This window comes from Accipiter gentilis, chromosome 6, assembly GCF_929443795.1.
Source record: "Accipiter gentilis chromosome 6, bAccGen1.1, whole genome shotgun sequence".
NCBI lineage: Eukaryota > Metazoa > Chordata > Aves > Accipitriformes > Accipitridae > Astur > Astur gentilis.
This window is the reverse complement of record NC_064885.1, coordinates 17331580-17356029: the sequence shown is the minus strand read 5'-3', so window position 1 is coordinate 17356029 and position 24450 is coordinate 17331580. Positions and strand designations below refer to the sequence as shown.

The 24450-nt window shown below is 37.5% G+C and overlaps 1 protein-coding gene across 9 annotated transcripts in view; it reads left to right on the top strand.

Moving 5' to 3' along the window:
* WDR33 (WD repeat domain 33) overlaps positions 1-24450 on the top strand; it is a 70616-nt gene that overhangs the window by 33497 nt on the left and 12669 nt on the right. For 2 of the 9 annotated variants that reach the window (XM_049801905.1, XM_049801907.1), the window contains exons 8-16: positions 17562-17688; positions 18260-18414; positions 18545-18623; positions 19137-19247; positions 20036-20130; positions 20611-20697; positions 20948-21087; positions 21457-21609; positions 21965-23014. In XM_049801905.1, coding sequence (XP_049657862.1) covers positions 17562-17688; positions 18260-18414; positions 18545-18623; positions 19137-19247; positions 20036-20130; positions 20611-20697; positions 20948-21087; positions 21457-21609; positions 21965-23014 — 1997 coding nt within the window. Of the gene's footprint in view, positions 1-4; positions 1987-7194; positions 7478-7514; positions 10413-11530; positions 11647-17561; positions 17689-18259; positions 18415-18544; positions 18624-19136; positions 19248-20035; positions 20131-20361; positions 20403-20610; positions 20698-20947; positions 21088-21456; positions 21610-21964; positions 23015-24450 lie in introns of those variants that run through there. The other 7 variants (XR_007506248.1, XM_049801906.1, XM_049801911.1 and 4 more) reach the window with 7 other exon arrangements.

The following is a 24450-nucleotide window of genomic DNA, read 5'->3' as shown; positions in this document are numbered from 1 at the left end:
CAAGCTGATCCTATTCTGCTTTATTTTTCTGTGTGTGTTAAGATTTAGGGAAGGAGTAGATCTGGTAAGTATTTACTGTCCTCAGATTGAGAATTTGCATAGCAAGACTTTAACATTCTTTCTTGCTTAACGCAAGGCCTGATGGTCACTAAGAACTAATTTTTTATCGAAGGTTGAGGTTCCTCCTGGCTTTGTAATCAGTACACTGAAGGATTAAAAAAATCTTGAGTATTTTCTTTCAGTTCATTGAAGAGCTGAGTCCCCCACCCCCAGCTTTCCATGGGAGAAACTTGTCCTGAGATGGGGGGTAGAGTTTCAGATGAAACTAAGACATTTTCCTTTGAAAAGAGATTTTTCATGATTCTTTCATATTTGGAGATACATAGCACAAATTGATGTATTAATGGTATTCACAGGTAAGTAATTTCCCACTTAAGTGCAAGTCTAATGGAAATCCCCAGAAGTTTGAGTTCAAACTCATTTGATGTTCCAGGTATGTTGCCATTAAAAAAATAAATATTAAGGTAAAGTTAAAAGTTGTAAAAAAGAAAACATTTTAGTTTATATCTTTCTGTAGTCCATAGGAAAACACATTTAAATTATCATTTTTACTGGGGAGATGGAGGGTAAAATTTTCAGTTTGGGTGGTGGGTTTTCTTGGGCTTTTTTTTTTTTTTTTTAGCTGTTTTCTTACTAGTGTGGTAGAAGAGTATGAGAGTTTTGCTTAATTTTAGATATTGTGCAGTCTCTGTCCTTGGAGGTTTTCAACATAAAAATGGATAAACCCATGAGCAACCTGGTCTGTCTGACGCAATAGCTTTGAGCAGGAGGTTGAACAAGAGTCTTCTGAGGTTCCTTCCAACCTGACTTACCCTGTGATCTTATGATACTGAATTCCCCTGTTTTGCCAAAGGGTAAACAAAGGATCAAAAACCCTAGTGATTTAATTTTTAGTTACCTTCAGCTGTACACCAGCATGTATGATTTAAGGAACCAACCTTCAAAAGACTGTATCAAAAATTCTTTTTTTTTTTTTTTTAACTTGTTTTTCTTCAAGCTTTTAACATGCTTGAAGAAGTGTATGTTATCTATTTGGATTGGAAGGATTTCTTAATGTTTAGTGGAACTTTTTCCAGAGATGGTAAATGCTTGGTCATTCCATACCAGTGACTAATAGTTTGTTCAACTTAGTCATTATTGAAGCTTAAGTAGTTGCTTAGAGTCCTCCTACAAGCAATGAAAATTTCTTGTAAATAAGATGTGATAGCATGCTGTCAGTGTCTTCGAAGCTCCTTCTGATTATGTAGTAACAGTGAGGTAAAAAAATACCTCTCTATATGTAGATATACATATATGCACATATACAATATACATATATGCACATATACATATACACATATGCAATTGTTATATATGCATATATAACTTCAGTCTCTATAAGTATATAGCCTTTATAATGTTACCCAGTGGCACATTTTATAGACTTAATATTAGTTTGCCGCTTTCTTGTTTGTTTCAAAATTGTGCAGTCCTGAAACAGATTGTGCAGGTAGTGTTGTAAAGCTCTAAAGCACATGCACAATTAAAGTAGATTGAAAGTGTTTGCTTTAAAAGAAAAAAGTAATTTAGGTAACTCCTTTACTTCCTTAAACTGAAACAGCCTAGGTTTGTCCATGTGCTTTGTTATTACTGTTCTTGAAGGTGCATTTCTCTAGAGCATGTTTCCAGGTTCTCCAAAGGAGCTGTAAGTAGACCTGGTGTGTTTGCAAACATCAGCCCTTATGTCTAGATGAAATCGGTGTTAGAGATTTTTTTTTTTCTTTCTTTCAAGCAGAAGCTGGTCTACATAGTGTATTTCATTGTTCATGCCCACACCAATCCCAGGTCTTGCCTGACCTTTATGTCTAAACCCAAATTATGTAATTAATTTTCAAGTTAAGCATGTTAACAGAAGACCGCACAATATTAAATATAGTTTTGAGACTGTGATTATGTTAAAAAAATTAAAATGAAAATAGAGGTTGCTGTGTCTTGAAACATGCTACTTTTCAAGCACTTAAAGTCCAAACCAGGTTTATTCTGGTGTTTCTACTACAGCTGAGTTTTGAAAGGAATACCAATACATTTTAAAAACTGTAGACAAAATTCCCCCTTCTCAATTGTAATTAAATCAGCAGCAAGGAACAGTTGCACATGGAAAATACTACCTGGACAACTATCAAGCATACATGTATATAGCATAGTCACAAGATCTAAATATTGTTAGCAAGATCTCTCTGTTTTCTAAAGGTTGACTAGGTCTGCAGCTTGATATGGTGCAGTGTGTTACTGCTTGCTGTTTGTGCCTGGTCAAGAAGAATCCTGCCTTTTCTTTACATCTGCCTTCTGTGCTTTCTTATCCATGCATAATTTGTAGGCAGAAATAATGTTTTTAATTAGACCAGTGTTGTTTGGGGGTTTTTTGTTTGTTTTTTTTTAAAGCCACACCAACCTGTCGTAAGGATGCGAACTTGCTTATTTTAGGTCAGCTGATATAGTTGGATAATAAGATGTCTTTTCCCTACAGATCTTGCTTTAGCTCTTAAATCCTCAAACAGCAACGACTCTTTGTTGCTTCCCTAGCAGGAACTCCACCTACTTAAAATTAATATATAAGGTGTTTTCTCTTTGTCAATACATATATTCTCAAAATCATTATTCTCTTGGCTAGTTTGCTAAATCTAGTGGTTAGGAATATCAATAATGTTGATGAATATGGATTTCTGTGGATCACTGCTCTCCTGTTGGAAGTCCCTGTTCTCCAGAGACTTACAAGTAAGCATATGGTATTAAGACTAGGAACGTAAAAAAACTAACTTCACTCAGACAATTCTTTTATTTACATTAAATTGATTTATATGCTGCAATTGTACTCTGGAGATCTTTGGGCAAAGGTAGGTTCTCTCTTTCACGCTATTCCCAGCTTATCAGGAATATCCTTTGTTTCCAAAGGAGTGGAGAAAAAAAATGATCATTCTAATCACCTACAAAAGCATGCTAGATTTGTCATTTCTGTAGTATGTATTGCATTTGCTGACAGTTTCAAACAGGGCTTTTAAAAAAATGCAACCGGACATTTTAACGCTAGTATTAAACTTTAGAATTTCTGCGTTCACATTATGAAACTGGAAAGGTGGAGGCTTTAAATAGCAGGTGCAATCCTGCCGGTCATTTTTGTGGAGTGATAACTACTGCTTCCTGTCGGCGGGGGGGAATCCTGCTTGCTCAAAGGCTTCTTCACATGCTGCGTGCTTCTCTCCCACTTTGCCATTTTCTTTTCCCTGCATCATGGAATTCTTCAAGGGATATACAGTCTTTCTCCCTAAGAGCACTTACTGTGTATGTTTCAGTCTACAATTTCACCGTAAGTCTGGATGGGAATACCGGCAGTTAAGTCTGTCTGTGTTTTGCACAATGGTTGAAGTTCCATTAGTTTCTGCAGAACTCTGTCCTATCAGGTATCATTACTGCAACATATGCAGCAAGCCATCGCACTTTACTGAAATTCAAAGAAGGTTCTATATAATGGTGTTTTAGTCCACAGAAATTATTTACCAGAAATACCAGGAGTTATTTTTAACCCATTACACAATATTTTATTGACCAAATTAATAACTTTTGTCCAACAGAATGTTGGTATTTGAGTAAGTTTTTAAACTTTTTTGCAAGATGTCAAAATGCAAGTAAGGAGTAAGCATGAGACAAGTTTTCCTGAAAAATACTTAGAAGCAGCAATTACTACAAGTAACTAACAAACATAGTTTAGTAGTGGTATTTGAAAATGGAACAATTGGGGGAATTTTAATTAGAAGTTAATTTTAATTTGAAGTGCCGTATTAAAAATCTTAGAAATTAATGTTGCATTTACTAGACATTAAGAGTATCAGAGTATCTTTTCTTATGTGTCTACTCTTTGGCATCCTTGCACAGAAAGGAGGACTCAAGCTCAGGAGTGAAAAGCTAATTAATTTTTCAGTTTATTACAGTCCATGGCTTTTTGGTACCAGTTACTGTGAATTGGACATCTGCATGGTAGCAGCCGGTAACCCTGCTGATTTAGGTAACATTCTACTGACCAGATGTTGTGTGATAATTCTAGTTCCAATCAGTCTGAATAAACTACCTGGTAGTGAAAGGTGGTAAATTGCACTAATCTTCTAGAAAATCAGTCCCTCACAAAAAAAGTTTCTCTTCATTCATGTGGTAGCAGAAAAGACTTCGTAAAACTATATGATAGATAAATCAGGGTTTTCTTTAAAAACTACTATAACTTTTGTAAAAGTTTACTTGTTTGTACATGATAGCAGGAATAACATGTTTTACTGCTTATTTTGCCATAGAATGTATCTGATACGCATACTGCATCTCACTGTAGACATCATGTGAAAGAACTTAAAACTCCTAGTGTTTTTCTTTTCTATGAAAAGTACATTGATACAAAGGCACAACCAGCCCCATTGATGTGCCGTCTTGAGGAGATTAGGACACTGCTGATGGAGTACAAATGATTAATGCCCAGTCTCCAATAGATGAAGAATGTTATTCTTAAAGCCAGGTGTTTCTCGGCCTGATGTACCTTTTTCTCCAGTGTAGTGCCTTTGTCGCAGTTGATCACGTTCATGACACATTGACGCTTGTAAAACTGCATCTTGTAGCAGCAGATAATTCACAAGGGAATATGTATTCCAAAAATAGAGACTAGTCTAATGAAGGTGTATTCTGTGTACTAAAGCAATAACTGTATTTTAACTTGCACTGAAAATAAACTGTTGACATGGGATTATACCTGTTAAAGCTTCCTTTTTTGTTGTTAATTTTTTAAGGTTAAAAATGCATGTTGCTCCCCAATACAGGGTTGCTGTATTAACAGAAATATTAAAACGCAAAATATAAATTTGGCAGAACTGTTATCTTGCATCATTTTGCCAACAAATATATTTTTGGTTTTTTTCAGTTTCCTCAGTAGGCTACTTCAGTAGCAATGGCATGCTCTTACATAGCCTTTTCTGAAACAGAAATTATGCCATCTTCTTTCATGAAAGTCATCTTTTTTTGGTCTCTGCTTCTGTTAGTATTTGAATGAGCCTTGTATCTGTGCAAGTGAAGAGGAGACTTTACTACCTCCCCCACAGTTGCTGGCTCAATTTACCAGTAATGTTATTTTACAGAAGATTTCTAAAGTCCAACTTCCTAGAAGAGAGATAGCGCAGTTTTCCATTCCTCAGCTTAGCTATTGCTACACAGCACAGACAGCACTGTAAAAGGTGTTTTATTTGAAGAGCACAGATTAGTTCCACTCAGGGGTCAAGATAGCAACCTTTTACTGGTGATGACTTTTCCCTCACTATTTATGTGCCTAACCTACTTTGTTCTTCCTGTTATTTTGTGGAAGTATGCCATTATCCCAAGAGCACTGCTTTTAGCTTCTGTCTCCTATCTCTGTAGTTTCATATATGGACCGAGTTTATTGTTGTTATGTGGACTGGTTTGTACATTTCTGAGACTGGAAAGATATTTTGTATTTCCTTTCTTTTGGTGTGTGTAAGACTAAAAACTTTAAAAGCTGCTACAGAAAGCACTGAGAGAAATGTAAAGATTCCTTAGGAAAGGGCTTTCTGAATCATAGCTGCCCAGTAAACACTTGTTATCTTTTGACTTCTATTTTAAATTGATGATCTAGTTGGCATTTTCTTTTGGTGGTTTGAGCTGACATTTTTTACACAGCTGCAGGTTATTTGCATGATTGAAGTTTAGCAGGTATCTTTTTTTGGTGTTTTCATATAACAAATGCTCCAGAAAACCCCAGAAAAAAACCCAACCATAGATAACTTGTTTATATTTTCAACTTTTATTTCCACAACAGTAATAACTAAAATATCTAGTATTAATATTACTGCTTTTGTGCTAGTCTTGTAACAAAGAAGACTGAGTTAAAATACTGCGGGCAAGATCGTTTCAGAAAAAATAAGTTTCTTTTTTCTCATTTTCTTCTCATTGCTGAGGAGATGGTCTGAATTGTCTTTCTCTGCTATGCATGCACTTAGGCATAGATGGATGTTCTCTGACTTGGATTCTTTTGTCCATGTCATTTGGCTTTTTATGTATTTTCTAGAATTTTGTATAAACTTTTAAAAAACTTTCTTGTAGAGTTCAAAAAGTATTTCAGACTAACTTTTTTTCCCTGGAGGTGTAAGGTTTTTGACTAACAAAAGTTTCTGTATATCCTTTAATTGGAAAATTTTCATTTTGAAATGTTAGACAATGTCTCTGGTACCAACATGGAGAGGTGTGTAATAACATCCAGGAGTTATTTGGTCCAGGTGTAGATGTGGCATTTGAATATTTTTCTGTTTCTAGGGAGAAAATTTTCCAGTTCTAACCAACACATTTTTTTTTCCATGAAAGTTCCGCTTAATTCATGAGAATGTACACTGCAGTTATAATTACATTATGCTCTTAGGATACTTTCCTGCAAAACTCTGCATCATTCCTTTATGCTTATTTTGGAAATTTGTAACATGCTACTGAGTGCATGTACCTGTAGATTCAAATACAAATTCAGTCATAGACTACTTCACAGAGCAAAACACCACACTTAAATGCCAGTGTAATATTAGTATCTTGTCTGATTTTATTTTATTTTTTATTCCTTTGAAGTCAGCAGTGAAAAATATCTAACTGGTAGTCATTTCAAGAAGCACAGGGTTCAAAGAAGTATTCAATCTATCCATAACATGGTGTGGTGGGGTCTGTTTACTTCTTGTATCCTCTATTCTGATTTTGAAAGAACAGTCCCTTAACAGGTTGTCATAGGAAACCTGTTTCACATGGTTTTTACATGAAGAAGAAATAGTATTTTTTTTCCTACACTTTAAATCAAATACCATTTGTTTTGTTCACGTCTACTTGCGACATCAGTAATTGAATCTAAGAACAGCATTTTCCATGAATTCTTACCAATACTTTTTGTTTGGAACCCCACTTAAACTGGTGATGGGCCCCTTTGCCTTTCTTCTTCTCATAACCATGTATGTCGTCTTCTACATGTTCTGCATATTTTTTTCCCCTGGTTTTGATATATCTGAGTTATTTAAGTACTCTTTGGATTGTTTTATCCCATTTCTTCCTGTTGACATCTCTCCCTTTCTTTGTTAGGATTTATCGCACAAAATCCCTGGTAAGTTCTCAACACCATCTTTTTCCCTGTCTCTCTGTTTGATCACATGTTAAGAGCTTTACTATTTGATCCATTCATGTGCTTGTGGAATTTAAAATGATACATGGGGGGATGCGTGGTATTTTAAAGAGCTTCATAAATATTTATACAGCTACACTCCACAAAACAGTTGCTTAATAGGGGACCTATTTTTAGAATTGAAACAAAAATAAAAAGTACTTGGGTTCCTCCACTTAAACAGGGACTTTGTATTATCTCTAAATCTGAAAAAGATTTTCTTAAATTTCAAAATTAATAGGTGGCAGGAAGGAGGACTAGGTCCACAGATGTGGTGGTGGTGATATAGAAAAGCACAAGAAAATAAGAGGAAAAAAGAGCACTGATGGTGCAGAAATTTGAAGTAAGACTGCGATAAAACATTCCTTGTTTCTGTCTCTCACCTGAGCTCATCTGTTCTTTGCTGCTTGATTGAAATTTCAGTGTAAGGTATTATCTCTATTGTGTTTCTGTAACACTATTCAAATCCTTGTTTTGCCTCTGTGTTTAATTATGTTTTTGCACTGAATTTTTTTAATTTTGCTGTGTTTCTTCTCATTAGCCCTGAAATCACCACTAGGTTAAACATGTTCGTCAGTCACCGTATGATATTACATGCTGAGTTTTTTTCTGGTTTAGGTCATGATACTTTGCTCATTGTCTGTGTTTCTGTCCTCATAATTTACAGCCCTTTCATATTTCAGTTGCTTGAAAATTGGTCCTTTGTGCTTGAGATGAAAATGCTCCTGTCTGTTCAGCTTTGCCTCTGTATAGAAAGAGTAGTGCTTTGTAGCTTAGGCCAATATTATGTGCTCTGCTTTCTGCCAGCAGTTTACTGCAGTAGACCTGCTGTTTCCTAGTTTGTCTAATCTTGGTGGTATTGTAAAATGAAAAGAGCAAATGAAATGGCCTCTATCTGCATATCCCTTCTTGGATCTCTTATACTTGCTAATTGCCTGGATTACTGACTGACACAAATCTTTTCCTAGAGTCTATGCAAAGTTTGATAATCTCTCTGTTGTCCTCCTGCCCCACCCCTGGGCCAGCTGCTGTTCATTTATTACTGAGAGCAGGTGCTCATGCAGGATTTGCCCTAGTACCAAAGAAAATAGTTTTCCTAACTTCTGCGTACCTAAACTCACTATTTCTTTGCTTAAAATGATAATGGGCTCATACTTAAAGGATGTTCTGTATTGGTAAACTGGCTATCAAAGTAGCTTACATGGCTTTTTTGGTTGGCAAGAAGGAAAACAGTTTTCCTGCAAACTTGCTCTCCCTTAAAGTGAGAAGCTGGCTGGACAAGTGTTCTTCTGTGACTGGACAGATGAACATGCCTGCCATTAAAAGTAATTTACTTGTATGGTAGAGAAGGGAGTTGATGGTACCTCTCCCCTCAATGGCATGAAAAAAGTAGGGTCCTGCCCCGTGGTCTTAACCATAAAAACACACTGAAACGTATTTTCCAGTGAAGGAAGATCAAGTTGACTGAACGATCTGGGTAGTCCTTCTGCATTGGATATTTTTATTAAAAGATTCTGGATTCACTTGGGAGTAGGAGCATATCAAGTTATATAAAAATAAAAGACTTCTTGTAACTTCTTTTGCTGGGATCCACAAAATTTTCTTCTTAGGTTTAGCAGCTTGCTGAGAGTGATGTCTGCTCATGTGGCCAGACAGTGGTTTCAAACTTGGGATTAACCTCTAAGCTAGATATTTGGGCTATGCTTTTCTCTTGCAACAGCCATAATCACCAGCAGAACTTTAGTGAACATCCAGCAGGATGTTAAAGGAAATGAGTACTGAAAATTATTACTGATGGTTACTTTTAGAATTTCTGGAAGTATTTGTTCTCTTCCCTGAATTGGGTACTAAGTATTCCAACTCAGCCACCTACAACCTTTTCTGAAATTATGATCAGAGCACAGAGCTTGAGGCAAGCTAGTAATAAGTTCTGCAGTGTATCCCCTGATATTGTTGCTTTTCCCTCCTTCCACTAAATTGCCATGCTGAATTTTAGGATGCACCAAAGTTTCTTTATTAGCTTCAAGTTAATTTAAAAATATGTCTAAATCAATACTGTGTTTTTGACATTCCTTCTTTCCATTACTTATTGTAGTATTCAGTAAAAATATCAAACTTTGGATTTCCTTAGTGGTGTTTCACACAGGTGTAACAGGCAAAGGCTTGACAAAAGTCTTCAGGTGGAAGTGCTGGGGATTTTGACACCTTGATGGCAGCAAGTGAACACACCAGTCAACATTTTCAATCATTAGTGAATAAAACTAGTTTCTTAAGTATGTGTTTAAAAATACTCACTGAAGCTACTCTAGGATCAGTACATCTTAAAATTACATTGCTTGCTAGGTACTTAGCTTCAGGCACCAGTTTTTACCACTGCCCAACTTTGTTCTCAATTCATAAAATGTAAGCGTATGTTCTGACTGAGCAGTAGTTACTTTTGAGATAAACTGTCATTGTGAGGCTTCAAATTATTTTACATTCTAATCAGATTAATCTTTATTTTTTTAAGTTGATGGTACAGGCTATGAGCAGACTCCAGAACACTTGTTTAGTTCATGTTTGGAGGACTTGACATTTTAACATGAAAGCTCATGCTTTTAGGGGATGTGTTTTGTTTTGTTTTCACAAAAAAACATGCTGTTCAGCAAACTGATTCTGTACCCAGAGATAAAGCCACAAATCTATGGGACCTGCAGACTAATGATTGACAAAACCATTGAATTTCTCATCTTTCGAGTTCACACTTTTTCTTCCCTTGAAGTACTGCCAGTTGTTCTATTTATGGACAAAGCTATACTCTCCCCTTTTCTATATGGCATTATGTTGTAATTGCTGTGCCACATTAGGCTAGAGATCAGTCTTGTCTGATGGCTTAAGATAGTAAACACTCATTAGCGGCAGTGCAAGTTCTTTCAGATCCAGTGACTAATACCAGATACTTGAAAGGAAGGTGCCAGAAAACAAGCAATAGAAAATTGTGGGACAGTTTCTCTCTGAGGGAGTGGTTTTTTTGGCTCCTGTCAGCTGTTTATGTTATGAAGCATGAGAATTTTTCTTAAATTGTTGTTAATTTTTAATGTTTCCTGTACAACATTTATTTTTAATATCATTAAGTGTAAATACCATTGTAAATAAATATTTTCTGTCAATGAAAAGCAAGTGTGTTGCTGCTTTCAAAGTAGGCTGGCTAATTTTTGAACGGAAAAGAACATCTAAGTCCCAGCTAATTTACAGATAATGTAACAAGCAAAAAAAAAAAAAAAGTTCTACCTTTTGCAATTTAAAAGCACCCTCTTAATTCTCTGATGAATACCTGCAAAGGAATTTATAAGTAATCTGCCATGAGAGTTTTAATAGATGACTTTGGCTAAGTGCAACTAGAATCCAGTCTGCTTTTCATAAATAATTTAACTCTAACTGTGATGAAAACCTGCCTTTGTCCTTGAATTCAGCTGCCATTACTGCTGAGCACTAGCATATATATATTGAATAAGAAGGTGTTGGACAGTTTTAATGTGGTGTATCTTTCCCTTTTACACTTTCTGCCCTGTTTTTCCTGTCATTTCTCTTGAGCTAGCTCTGAGCTTCCTGATGGCTTTCTGTTTAAGATTAATGACTTCTTAATTAGAAATAATGACTACTGTATTGCACTAAGCATTATGCTGCATTTTAAAGCATCATCACGTGGGTAAGCTCTCCATGACAGAGATGCACTTAATGTTATATGTAGGTTTTATTAAGTGCATAAAAGTGGGGGTAAGTTAGAAAATCTGGACACTGATTAAGCAACATTAGTGAAGATTTTGTAATATTCTTACATACTAAAATAACTTTCTGTTGATAGTTATATGATCAGTCTAGATATGACTTAACTATGTCTTATGATTAGAAATTGTGAAACATGCATCCTTAATTGATGTGGTTCTCACTTTCAAGAGAATGTTAAACAGCTCTGCATGTTACAGATGTTGGTCCCATTACTGTGCTGTTGCACAACCTGCTGTCAAACTTGGTTTGTCTCTATATTTTTTACATTTACAGGAAATAACCTGATTGGGTGTAGGTAGTGATAATGTTCAAAAATAAATTCAGGAGTTAGGAAAAAGCAAATATGTCCAAAAGGAGAGGTATGTCTATAGTGTTTGTAGACTCTAGCATGAATATACTCAATGATTTTAAAAAAAAAAGACAGACCTGACACTACAAATCTAAAACAGTAGACATTTTCAGTTTTGTAATTTTTGTTTCTGTTCAAAGCAATGCATTTCAGCTTTGGAAGTTGCTCATCATTCTACCTTCAATTCACTGAAGAATTTAAACATTCACTTTAAGTTTAACATGTGAGTAGTCCCATTAGTTAAAGACTGAACCCTACATGACTCAGTTCCCACATACGCTGAGACCCAGCTGGATTTCTTCCCGTCACCATAAACCCTTACAGAAGACATTTCAGGAGATGTAAAGAATTCAGATTACTATCTGCCATTACTGGTAATTACATATAAGATTTTTTCATGATTCTTTGCAGTGCATTTGCTGTTATGCAAGCTGTGCAAGCACACATCTAGCATTGTTTGAACTTTTTTTTCCTCGTGTTTTAAGATTTTGTAGAATTCGAACTATTCACTGAATGGTATAAGTTCAGTTGGGACTAGCACATACAAATTCTAAACTCATTTATAGAAACACATTTTGGGAGCTGATTACCTGTTCTGCATAGTCCTGTGAAAACTCGTTTACCCACACCTGTTTCATTAGTGTTTACTGATTATTATTTTTTGTAACCTTTTGATTTCACAGATGATGAAAACATACTATCCTATTATAAGAGCTTTTGTCTGGGAAGAAAACTTAGTATGACTATAGAACTGTAAAAAAAAAAAGGGGGTGGGGTGGGGAGGAATTTGTAAACAAGGCTTAATAATGTCCCATTCTGCTGCTAGTTTAGAAGAGTACTGATGATCTAGGAGACATTCCCTGTAGGTAGATTAAAACTCTAGCAGTCTCTCTAGTTACCAGGTTTAATAAACTAGCAGAGAGCTAGAGAAAGACTGTGAGCAAATAAGGGAAAATAAAACTTGAGTTTATGGGACAGAGGTCTGAAAGTATGGCGAGAGGCATTGTTCTTAATTCAATGAAGACTGAAAGGAGCTTTTCCCTTAAGTTCTTAGTCACCAACCTCCCACATTGTGCTAAAAAGAAAAAGCATACTGTGCATCTGTAGACAGAGGGTTTCTGTGGTGTTTATTCTTCGAGTGGACAATAGGAAGTATAAGAGCTCATAGGACAGCTTTCAAGAGGAGCATAGTTCACAGAATGTGATAGGGCAAAGAACACTAAATTACTGGAAATAAAATATATTCTTACCCTTATTCCTAACCTGATCAATGTTATCAAAACAGTACCTAGGTTCTTGTAGATGTGAGGTATTCAGTTCCTAAGTGAGCTTTACATAGAAGCAGGGAATTGCTAGGGGAATGGGTAACGGTCAGATAACATTTTAAAAGCCTTCCATAAAAATAGAATGGGCAGAATAATCCAATTTGCCTAGTAGGCTGGAAGCAACTAACAGAAGTCTAAGGGAATTATGTAGAAAACTTAAAACATCTTTCTGCGAACATGTTTGTTTTCCATTATCTTTGATGTGCAGGTCCTTTTTTGGGTGGGTGGGGGTGGTTGGAGAACCTTAGCTTGAACAGTAGTAAGACCTGATGTCTCTTTGCAGATCCCTTGGAAATAGTCCCCTACAAAAGGCCTGCTCTTCTGAGAGGTGTTCTGTTATTTTGGGGATACAGATTACAGGAAGGTGAATGTTACTGTGTGGTGATGAAAAGGCTTCAAGTCTGACCAATTCAAGTGGAGGATACACAGCTCTATTTACTCACTATTTAAAACAGCATAAGAGCCATGTGTCTTTAAAAGAAAAAAAAAAATCAAAGCAAATAGAATTCTCTCTAAATGAGAAACAGTCAGTATTGCTGCAGTTAAATGATTATGTTAATTCTTTAAAATATATATATAGTTAAAAATATCCTTTTTCTTTGGAACATGGATGTTAAAGTACAAGAAGATGCCTTAAAAGTGTCATCTCAGTATGCGTATATACATCCAAATAATTGCTTAGAAGGATCTAGAAATCCTCCAATATCATCTATAAAATCCTCTTTCGATTTTATGCACCTTCAGAATGGGGCTCTTTCCTAGGGGAAAGGATATAATAGAAAAAAATTTAGCTATAGCAGTAAACCTGATGTATCTACAATTGATAGTTTATACACAACTGCATTATAAAATGTATAGATATGTTATAGACTGTAATAAAAAGACAATGATCCAAAACAACTTTTTAATATCATTTATTAGGTTCACTAAGTCATATATGCATAAATTAGAGTGAGAGCGGAAAAAAATAAAGTCCTTAATTTATGTGTACTTTTCCAGACTTGAGACATGCTGGATTTGATCAAACACTATTACACATAATCTTATTATAGCTTGTTACGCCTTTCACCAGCCAGTGTTTCTGTTGAGTGTTTTTTTTAAAGAACAACCCTTCAAATAAGTAGGCTCAAGTATTAACAATCAGTATTTTAATTATCAGGCTTGTGACTGCAGTCAGTTCAAAAACTTATTGCACGTATGAAAAGTATTATTAGATAAATACTTTTGTATTTGAACTTTTTAAAGAATTTTAAATTTATTTTTTCTGCAGATATTTTTAAAAGGTTAGAGGAAGTTGTAGTAAGTAAAACTGACAAGCATTAGTATATTGTTTTATGCTCAGAGATTAACTCATGATTTTAAATGAGTTCAGTTTATCAAAAATCTTTATCTTCAGCCTTTCATTTCAGTTTGTTTATAGGCTGTCCATTGCCATGACTTCTAAACAATTCACACATTTCAATTCATTTATCCATAAAGCATCCCCCCCAAGATAGGGAAATGATATAACGTCTATGCCTTTTACAGACAGGGGCTCAGGAGGCAGAAAGGGTACAAGTGTTGTTCAGAGAGGAATTCCCGTCCTGGCTGTCCTAGGTCACAGAGACATATGTGTGACTGTTGAAGTTACTGAGCAAAAGCTGTTTTGAGTCAGCAAATAAGGAATGTAAACTACAGAGATTTGCTTGAATTAAGGTTTTCCCAGTGTGGTGCTTGGTGACAGGGGTTCTGTACCAGAGGAGAGTCCAGTTCCCAGGTCTTGGCCTAGAACTAAAACCAGAAAACAGCTACAAAGTAAAATCTACCAGGCTTCTTTTTCTCTGGAGTTTTATTTAAAATGTATTTTCTGCATTGTCTGTCTCATTACAGATAGTATTATGTATATTTATCAGCAGAAAGAAGGAAAAGCAATACACAGTGTCAATTGCTCCAATTAAAAAAAAAAGAGAAGAAATTTATAAAGATCTGATTAGATTATGCTGTTCAGTTGTCTTGGTTATCTTATGTAATTCTTCTGAGTTCATCCCTTGGGAATAGTTTATTGAAAGCATATTTGCTGTAGGAAAGAATTTATTTTCTGTCAAGAAAGCTTTGTTGCATTAGGAACCTATAGCTAAGCATATATGATGATCCCATTTAGTGCAGAACTTTGTCAAGAGATGCCTATCTTGAGGGCAGGATAGATCTTTTTGATTAGAGTACAAAGGAGGGTCAAGTTTTTCCCCCCCTATTGCCACAGTCCAGAGCACACTGGTTAAAAGATTGCTCTCTGCAGGAAATGCCAGTTATCTATCTTTGTAATGGTTATGTTTTTAAATAGGATAAGTTTCTTCTGATCCCTACGGTCAATTCTGATGTGCTGATGATGGTCAAAAGCCTGCTGATAAATACCTAATGATTTATCTGCTCTTGTTCCAAGTTCTGAGCATCCTGGCATCTTTTACTACCTTTCAGCTTTGTGGTCTGGGGCTAGTGGGTAGTGACTATCAAACCTGGCTTATGAGAAGCCCATCAGTCTGGTGCTGTCCTGTCACTGTCGCTCCCTTTTTGAAGGCTTTTAGAGGATTGGTGCTTTGGTTGCTCTATTTCGGAGTGTGGCTCTGAACTTGGAACTGGATTGTCCGCTCTGCGCCTTTTTTCTCTCAGGGTACATATTTGGGCTGGTTTAACCTAGGTTAGGTCTCAAGAGAAAATCATAGAAACATAAAATGGTTTGGGTTGGAAGGGACCTTAAAGATCATCTGAAAAAAAAAGCCTAAATCAGGCCTTGCACAGGATGAGCTGTCATCCAGAGATAGCCTTTCACCAGCATAACTTGTTTTCTGGATGCAGTCTTACCGACCAAACAAAGTAGCCCTTTGTCTCTCAGCGCTCTTCTGTTACTAATTGTCTTTATTTCAGGAGCAGGAAGTCCAGTGTAATTCCAGTCAGTGTGAGTAGGTTTTTTGATGGGTTTGCTGGGCTTTGTTTTTTTCATATTTGTGGTAGTACTCAAGTATCCTAGTCTGAACACATTTTCATACTGTTCAACGAGTTATTAACTGTAATGGATCGTTTCTTAATAAGGGCCTATTGTTGCCCTTGAATTAAAATCCTCTGTCTTTCCCTGGGGGCTGCAGGATAGCAAGTAACTACAGAATATCATCAGCAGAAAATCTGCAAACATGAATTGCCTTCCACTATGGAGGAAGAGTGCTTTCTCTCTTACTACTGGCTGAATCGTTCCTCCCAAGTAAACACTCAGAAGCAAGGTTTGCTCAGCGTTCAGCTTCATGTTTTAGTTGAGAGAGAGATTTAGTCAGAGCACATCCAGACAGACAGTGCCTTTCATTTCTTTCTGCACCAGAAGAGCCAGAGAGAAGGGAAACACTACATCTTAAAGTGCCCCTGTTGGGAGGACAGACCACCAGAGTGGTTGTTTGTGAGCACATCTATAGTCATTGCAATTTGAGGATCCTGTTCTTCCCTGAGACCCCGCATATTCCAAAGGCAGTTCTGCCTGCTATGGCTGGGGGAGGAGAGTTGGGTTCCTTCATCCATATCATCAGTCAATCCTTAAAGTTGTTCCCCATATACTTACCAAAGCTGTATTCATTTCTTCTTGGATGAGGAATCTCTTCTTTGTCTGTCCTTTTCTCCAGAGAGGAGGCATGTTGCACTCATTTGATGGACAGTGTGCTCTATGTATTAACATTCTGCTTTTATTTTAAGATAGAAGCATATTGCTTATTCTGATTTTATTTTTCTGTGGCCTCAGGAAGATTTCAACTGATATTAATTTTTAATGTCTTGTCAAACTGAAGCCTATATTAAGACAGCTTTGCTGCTTGAAGTTAGGTGTTTCACCATGTAGCAAGGCAGTACTAGTGGGAGCTGTCTGACTTCTATGGGCACCCTTTGTCTTTCATGGAACATGCTACCATTCTTCCATACCATTTTACAACTTCAGTGCCTTTATGTTGCAGACAGCCCTTCCTTTCTCATCTTGCTTTTTTCTTAGTTATTGCACGTTGCCTCATATTCTGGCATTGACTGTTACTGTTAGCTTTCCCTTGAAGTGGCCTGGCATGGAGAAAGATTGGAGAAAGAAATTATAGTTCACTATTTTTTCTCTAAATCCCTACCTCATTTTGTTGTGTAGCAGGAGCAGGCATTTCTTCTTGAGAGGTTTTAGATCATTTGAGCAGCACTGATTCTCTGTCAAGGTCAGTCAGCCTGCTTAAAATGAAATGATACCATGGGGTTTTTCTCTTCTAACTCTTGAGCGTTAGAAAAACCTGAATCCCTCTGACCTGGTAAGAGGTAATATCTCATAAGATTTCTTTTCATCATATGCTAATTTAGTTTTCAGATATATAATTTAATTTCTTTGCTTATTTTCTGACAGGACAGCAAAAGGGTAGTACTGATAGGATAGGAACAAATGTATTTGGCTTTCATTTCTACAATATTTCACAGAAAGTGAAGTGTCAGAGTGTTATTTTCCCTTACCACCTCCATACAAACACTTCATCAGTGTTATGTTTGAAGTATTGTGTAATAGTATAGGGCCAAAGCCTAAAGAAAAGTACCAGTTTGAGCAGAAACTTCTCAGAGAATTTTTGTTGAAGTGAGCTTGCTTTGAGGACATTATCCTCAAAGCTCCCAGTGATTAGTGGGAAGGAATGCAACCTAAATAACTCAGAAGAGTTTTTATTTAGTTTGATTTCATGTTTTGTGACCTGTGCTCTGTGATGTTTTTCATTCAGTTTCACATTACAGTTATAAGGTGTGCACCCTTCAATTTTTCAGTGTCATTTCAGTGTCTGTGAAATCTCAAAATGAACATTTTTTATCTTCTCAACAGGCCACGGTGCAGATGTGAAATGTGTTGACTGGCATCCAACAAAGGGATTAGTTGTATCGGGAAGTAAAGATAGCCAACAGCCCATCAAGTTCTGGGATCCAAAGACTGGCCAGAGCCTTGCCACACTGTAAGTTCTTGCCCACAGACTTTGATTTGCTCAAATATCAGCTAACTTCATAAAATTTTTTTTTTTAATTCCCTTCTTAGCTTTTTGCCTCACATCTTTTCAGCCATACATGGTTGCTTCAAATACGAAGCTAGTGCTTTAGCTGCACCAGAAAATCTAAAGGTTAGATGAAGTCTACACTTGGAAAATTGTGACTTTAATACTCCTTACTTAAATTTACTTTGTCCTCCTTCATAGACCTCCTAGTCTCACAGTTCTCATTTGGAAAACAGAAATGAGATGTGGAAACACAAATTACATGTTTCATCTGGCTGATGAAAAATTCCTTATGCTGCAGTAGAAGGGTGCACAGTAACTGAATACTATCTCAATGAGCACTACCATTTGCTCTGAAGCATGAAAGAACAGGATTAAGGCATAGGGCCTTTGCACAGAAAGCCACAGTATTCTGGTTTAGTACCCTGAACTACTTTGTTATTGACCTGAATACTTGGGACTGGTAAATTACCACATTTTGATTTGTCTGAGAAATCAGTATCTGGACAAACTGCCTGTCTTTCTCTGCTTGCAGGCATGCTCATAAAAACACAGTGATGGAGGTGAAACTGAATCTGAATGGCAACTGGCTGCTAACAGCTTCTCGTGACCATCTCTGTAAGCTCTTTGACATTCGTAATCTGAAAGAAGAGCTTCAGGTCTTCAGGGGTCATAAGAAGGAGGCCACAGGTCAGAATTTGTTATGTGGATATTTTATTAATAAGTTTGTATTAAAAATTAAAGTTTTGGAGATCCTGATTTCCATTCGTTAGAAATCCTGGCGTAATACTTTCTGATTGTGGCTTACTTTGTATTTCAGCTGTGGCCTGGCATCCTGTTCATGAAGGGCTGTTTGCCAGTGGAGGATCTGATGGTTCTTTGTTGTTCTGGCATGTTGGGTATGAGGCATTTTCATCAGCATATTGGAAAGGTGTTGGTCACATGTGCAAGCTATTATACTAAACATAAAATTACTTTTCACCTTTGAATCTGTATTTAATATGCATGTTTATGGTATAGTTTTTCTCTATACCTGAGGAAGTTTGTAAATATGCTTCATTTATGAAGAAGTTTTCCTGTGCAGATGTATTTTAAAGGATACAACTGCTTGCACAGAAAATAGTCTTTGAGAGAGTGTTGAATGGTTGAAACTCCTAGTTTCTTAAAGCTTGTTCTGAGATATTGTAGTTACTTTGTTTCTAAATGTATAGTTAAAAATCCCTATGTTACTGAATTCCTTATTAAGAGCAACTGGGAACAATCAATTCACCCAGCAGAAAAATAAGAGTCTTCAGTTTAGCAAAATATGGGGTAGAGGAAGAGGAACAACTGAATAGCAAAAGTTTTGTATTGTATCTGTAGCAGATATTCACCTGTGTGATGACTTTTTTTTTTTTTTTTTGATGCATCAGGGTTGAGAAGGAGGTTGGTGGAATGGAAATGGCCCATGAGGGAATGATCTGGAGTCTGGCGTGGCATCCTCTTGGACACATTCTCTGTTCGGGCTCAAATGATCACACCAGGTATTTTCAAGTATTTAAAGAAAAGATCTAAGGGAACATAGAAACTAGAAAGGTGCATGGCACCAGTGAACAAAGAATAGATTGGGATGATTCTGATACACAACCAATGGGCAAAGCAGAGAGACAAAATTATCTAAGTGGGAAGGCACTGACATTTTATACTAAAAGGTAGAGTCTAATCTCTTGTCCTTCATCTAAGAAAGCCTTAAAAGATACTGGGGTTTTGGGTTTGTGTGGGCTTTGAAATTTCCTGAAGAAATTTTTGAAAAAGAATTGTTGTATTTTCTTGCTGAAGAAATACTATTATCTCCACAGCACTTTTTCCCTGCAGATTATCTGCTGGTTTGCAAACATGTTTGGAGGCATATAGTTTGTGCTTTTAGGTTGAACATTCTGTAAACATGGAGCATCTTATAAATGGAGTAAATTTTTGTATGTGGATGTGTGTGTTGATAAGTTTAGTTGAATAGGAAGAACATATTTGAATTGAGCGAAAAGTTTTTGGAATGGACTAGAAAGATATCTGTTCAGGATCTGATGTTGTTGCCTTATACCACTTACACTTTGAAGTATCTTCTGAGTTGTAACTATCAATATGGTAATTGTTGGTTTCTTATTTTTTGTTTGAACCTCACACCTAATGTTCAGAGCTAGTGCTGAACTTGATTTAGTAAGTGTTGAATCTTTATATAATCAAGATAGCATGCTAAAAGTTAAAGAACTAATTAGATTAAAAGTAGTTAATACTCTTGACTCTTTATTGAGATCATATAACTTCCTTTTGACAGCAAGTTTTGGACTAGAAATCGTCCTGGAGATAAAATGCGAGATCGTTACAACTTGAATCTGCTGCCTGGGATGTCAGAGGATGGTGTGGAATATGGTAAGGCAATTTCCCTCAATGTGGAAGAAAGAGGGTTGGGGTCAGGAACAAGCCTAAGTTATTAGCTGACACTAGAGTGCAGCTTCTGGGTAAGATGATGAAACAGTATTATAGCATTGGTGACTACCTAGAGAAAGATTTTTTTTTTTTTTTTTTTACAAGGATGATTTTACTCTCCGTGTTATATCATCAATCACCATTCCAACAATAACTTTTCTTTTGTTTCCGCAGCTCCAGGAGGTAAGACCTGCTCTGTCAATCACAGGAAGGAGGTTTGGCTCTCCCTCTGGCATTTTGGGGTGTATTTATAAATCTGAATTTGCAGTTCTTCTAATATCCTTTCATTAATGTATGGAATTAAGTGACCCACTAGTTGTGAAATATGTAATGATACCAATGGTAAAAGCATGTGAGAATCCAAAGGGACAAAATGATAATGTAAAGAAAAATGTTCCAAGTATAAATATTGTTTTTCTCTAGATGATCTGGAACCCAACAGCCTAGCAGTTATTCCTGGGATGGGAATACCTGAACAATTGAAAATAGCCATGGAGCAAGAGCAAATGGGTAAGTAGTAGCTATGGGGAAGCATTTTCCTGAGCCATCCAGATACTGTGTGACTTTTCTTTCATTCCTTTCATATATTTTGGTAGCACAGATGCTTTTTTCTAAAGTTCTGTTTTGTGCGTATTTCCCATGTAAAGAAGGAAGAGTTGAAAACCTCTTGGTCTCTTTTGCTAAATAAGCTGTAAAGAGAGTAACAGGATTTCTCTGTAAACCTGCATTGCTCTGACTGTTTGTCTCCCTGGTGCTAAAGGGAAAGATGAGTCCAACGATATTGAAATGACAATCCCAGGACTGGATTGGGGAATGGAGGAAGTAATGCAAAAGGACCAAAAGAAGGTGCCACAGAAAAAAGTGCCCTATGCAAAACCAATACCAGCACAGTTTCAGCAGGTAAGTATCTGATACACAGTAAACAGGAGAACACCTTGTTATTTTCCCGACTTCAGAAAGTGTGTGGCTATTGAAATGTTTTGGATTTCCAGTATCAGCTCTTTTATATCAACACCCAGTGCAAAATAATTTACCACAGTAGTTAGTTTCATTGCTATTTAAGCACAAAATATTTGGTAAAATCCCTTATGTATTGTATCTGTATTTGGAAAATTGGATGTTACAAGATATGGAAGTTTCATTCACCATTGTTTTTAGCTTCTGAATATCCATACTACACAGCATTCCAGCATATCCTTTCCCCGTGCAGCAATATATTGCATAGATGTTGTTCCACAGAATTCATCTTGTGTTTACTATTCTTTGTAGGCATGGATGCAGAATAAAGTTCCTTTGCCTCCCCCACCTGAGCCATTGAATGATAGAAAGGAAGATATTAAGCTGGAGGAGAAAAAGAAGACACAGGCAGAGATTGAACAAGAAATGGCAGCACTTCAGTACACAAACCCGCAACTCTTGGAGGTATGTATGTAAAGACAGGTATCAGCAAACTTGATTTAGTGCTCTATGTGATATATTTGGACCTCAACACTAAAATTTGTAGCTTGCTTTTGCAGTACTGTTTTTATCTTTTTTCAAAAAACATCTAAATTGAGCAGGTTGTTGGACTTAATGCATGAAGCTATGAAACTTCAGTGAGGCCCCCATGTTTCTGTTAACTAACACTGATCTATGGATCTTTTTAGTTGCATTTCTGTTAAGAGAAAAGCACTAAATCTTTTTAAACTGCTGAGAAATGAGATGATTGATTCTGATTTTTAGTTGTTACATATACTTCTGTGCTTAATTGGTTTTCTGGGTCTCTTTTTTTGGACAGCAATTGAAGATTGAGAGACTTGCACAAAAGCAAGCTGAGCAAGTGCAGCCACCACCTCCAGGAGGCTCTCTTCACGGACCACAGCCTTTTCCAGGGCAAGGCCCAATGTCACAGATGCCTCAAGGATTTCAGCAGCCCCTTCCACCTCAGCAGATGCCAATGAATATGCCTCAGATGGGACCTCCTGGTCCACAAGGACAGTTCAGACCTCCAGGACCCCAAGGACAAATGGGACCTCAAGGTCCCCCTTTACACCAAGGAGCTGCAGGTCCACAAGGGTTCATGGGACCACAAGGACCTCCAGGACCCCAAGGGCCTCCACAAGGAATGCCACGGCCTCAGGACTTACATGGACATCAAGGAATGCAGAGACATTCTGGCCCTCATGGGCCAATGGGGCCTCCAGGTCCGCAGGGTAATGCTGGCCCACAAGGCCACTTAGGACCACAGGGTCTACCTGGGTCTCAGACTCATTTAGGACCTCAGGGTCCGCCTGGCCCACAAGGTCACTTGGGTCCTCAAGGTCCCCCTGGTGGTCAAGGAATGCAGGGGCCACCTGGTCCCCGAGGAATGCAAGGACCTCTTCCTCATGGCATGCAAGGAGCTCCAGGATCTCAAGGGATGCAGGGCCCTATATCTCAAGGGCCTTTGATGGGACTTAATCCAAGAGGGATGCAGGGTCCACCAGGACCCAGAGATAACCAGGGACCTACTCCACAAGGGATGATGATGGGTCATCCACAAGAAATGAGAGGTCCTCATATGCAAAGTGGTTTACTAGGACATGGTCCCCAGGAGATGAGGGGCCTCCAGGGACCCCCGCCTCAAGGTACAATGTTAGGACCACCACAAGAATTGCGTGGGCCACCAGGTCCACAAGGCCAGCAGGGACCTCCACAAGGCTCTTTAGTAGGGCCTCAAGGAAACATGCAAGGACCTCAGGGACAACCGAACCCTTCAAGGGGGCCGCACCCTTCCCAGGGCCCTCTGCCTTTCCAGCAGCAGAAAACGCCTCTGTTGGGTGACGGGCCTCGTCCCCCATTTAATCAGGTATGTGTTGGTCTGTATAACAAGAAGAGTGTTAAGAATGTAGGAATGGTAACATCATGGGGTAGAAATGCAAAGCAAGAGCTTAGAGTCTGGAGGTTTGGTATACTAGCAAGTCTGAGGCCTCAGGAAAACTTAAGTGATAATGAAGAGAGTTATGTAGTTTGGAAACAGCAGAGGTAACTGTAGAAAAGGCTTTATTGGAAATACTGGTACAGAAATCAGTGTGCTATGAAAATATGTAACCTTAAGAGAAACTCTAGGTTTTTTTAATTTAAAGACACTGACCTGTCTTAAATGGGGAATTTCCTGGGGAGTAGGCAAAAACTAATAAAAGTTGAATTTAAGCAAACTGGACATAAGAAAACTCGGCTGTATTAATTAAAGCAAGTTACTGCCAACTCTCAGTTGTCCAAGAGTAGTTAATCCAAACTATGGGATGAATTTACCATAGACGCTGACACACCTGGAATCAGCTTAGGTCAGGTTGAACTTACCAGTTCAAACTAAGCACACAGGAACGCAACTATCCTGCTTCCTATCTTGGTATCGAAATCATTGAGCTGCCTTTGTACTTTCTGGAGCACAAGTTAAGAGATTGGCATTGTACACTGTTAACTCGTTACTGCACCATTTGCTGAGAAGCACAAGAGGGAGCACAGGTATCAGACAGGTTTGTGTAGGACTAGCCCAGGTCTGGCAGGGTGAGCACTGAGCTGGAACTGTTGACCATGGCCTGGATGTGTGCTGACTGCTAATTAGATGTCCCTGTGCCATGCTGCCTTGGCACTCAGCTTCTGGAGGGTTCACCAGCTCAGCAATATACCTGCACTTAGCTGACCTGGAATACCAGAGAGGGTCGCTTACAGATGCACCAATCAATTCTGCAGGAATCGAGTCAGGTTTTGATTAAGTCTGCTTCAGTACCAGGTGCAGCCTGCTCAGCCCTCTTCAGCATCTTTCGTAATGGGCTTGTTCTGTCTTCTGATCTACCACAGATAATGCAGAGCTTTCTGTATTTATTAGCTCTTACAAGTTCCTATTTCTATGGCACTGATTCTGTACTTAAAACTTCCCTTGATGGTCTTCAGCTTTAAGATTAATTTTGAAGGGGATGTTTGGAAAAAATATTCCATTTACTCCATTTTTAAAAAACGTGTCAGGGTTTTTAAACAGAATTAACTCTTTTAGACTTGCACTCAATAGTTTATAGTTAAAGGTTTGGAGAGGTATGCATACAGTCCTTAGTGTGTAGTCCAGTACCAATCACAATGAGTGATAACGCATTGAAATGAGCTTTAGCTCAGTGATTGCATTTCGGATTGCGGCAGAGTAGCCTACAAATTGTGGGTTTATCTGAATATTTTTTCCTTACAAATCAGCAATAATTCCCTCCAGAAGACTGTTAATGTGACACTAGTGCTGAGATTTCAAAAGCA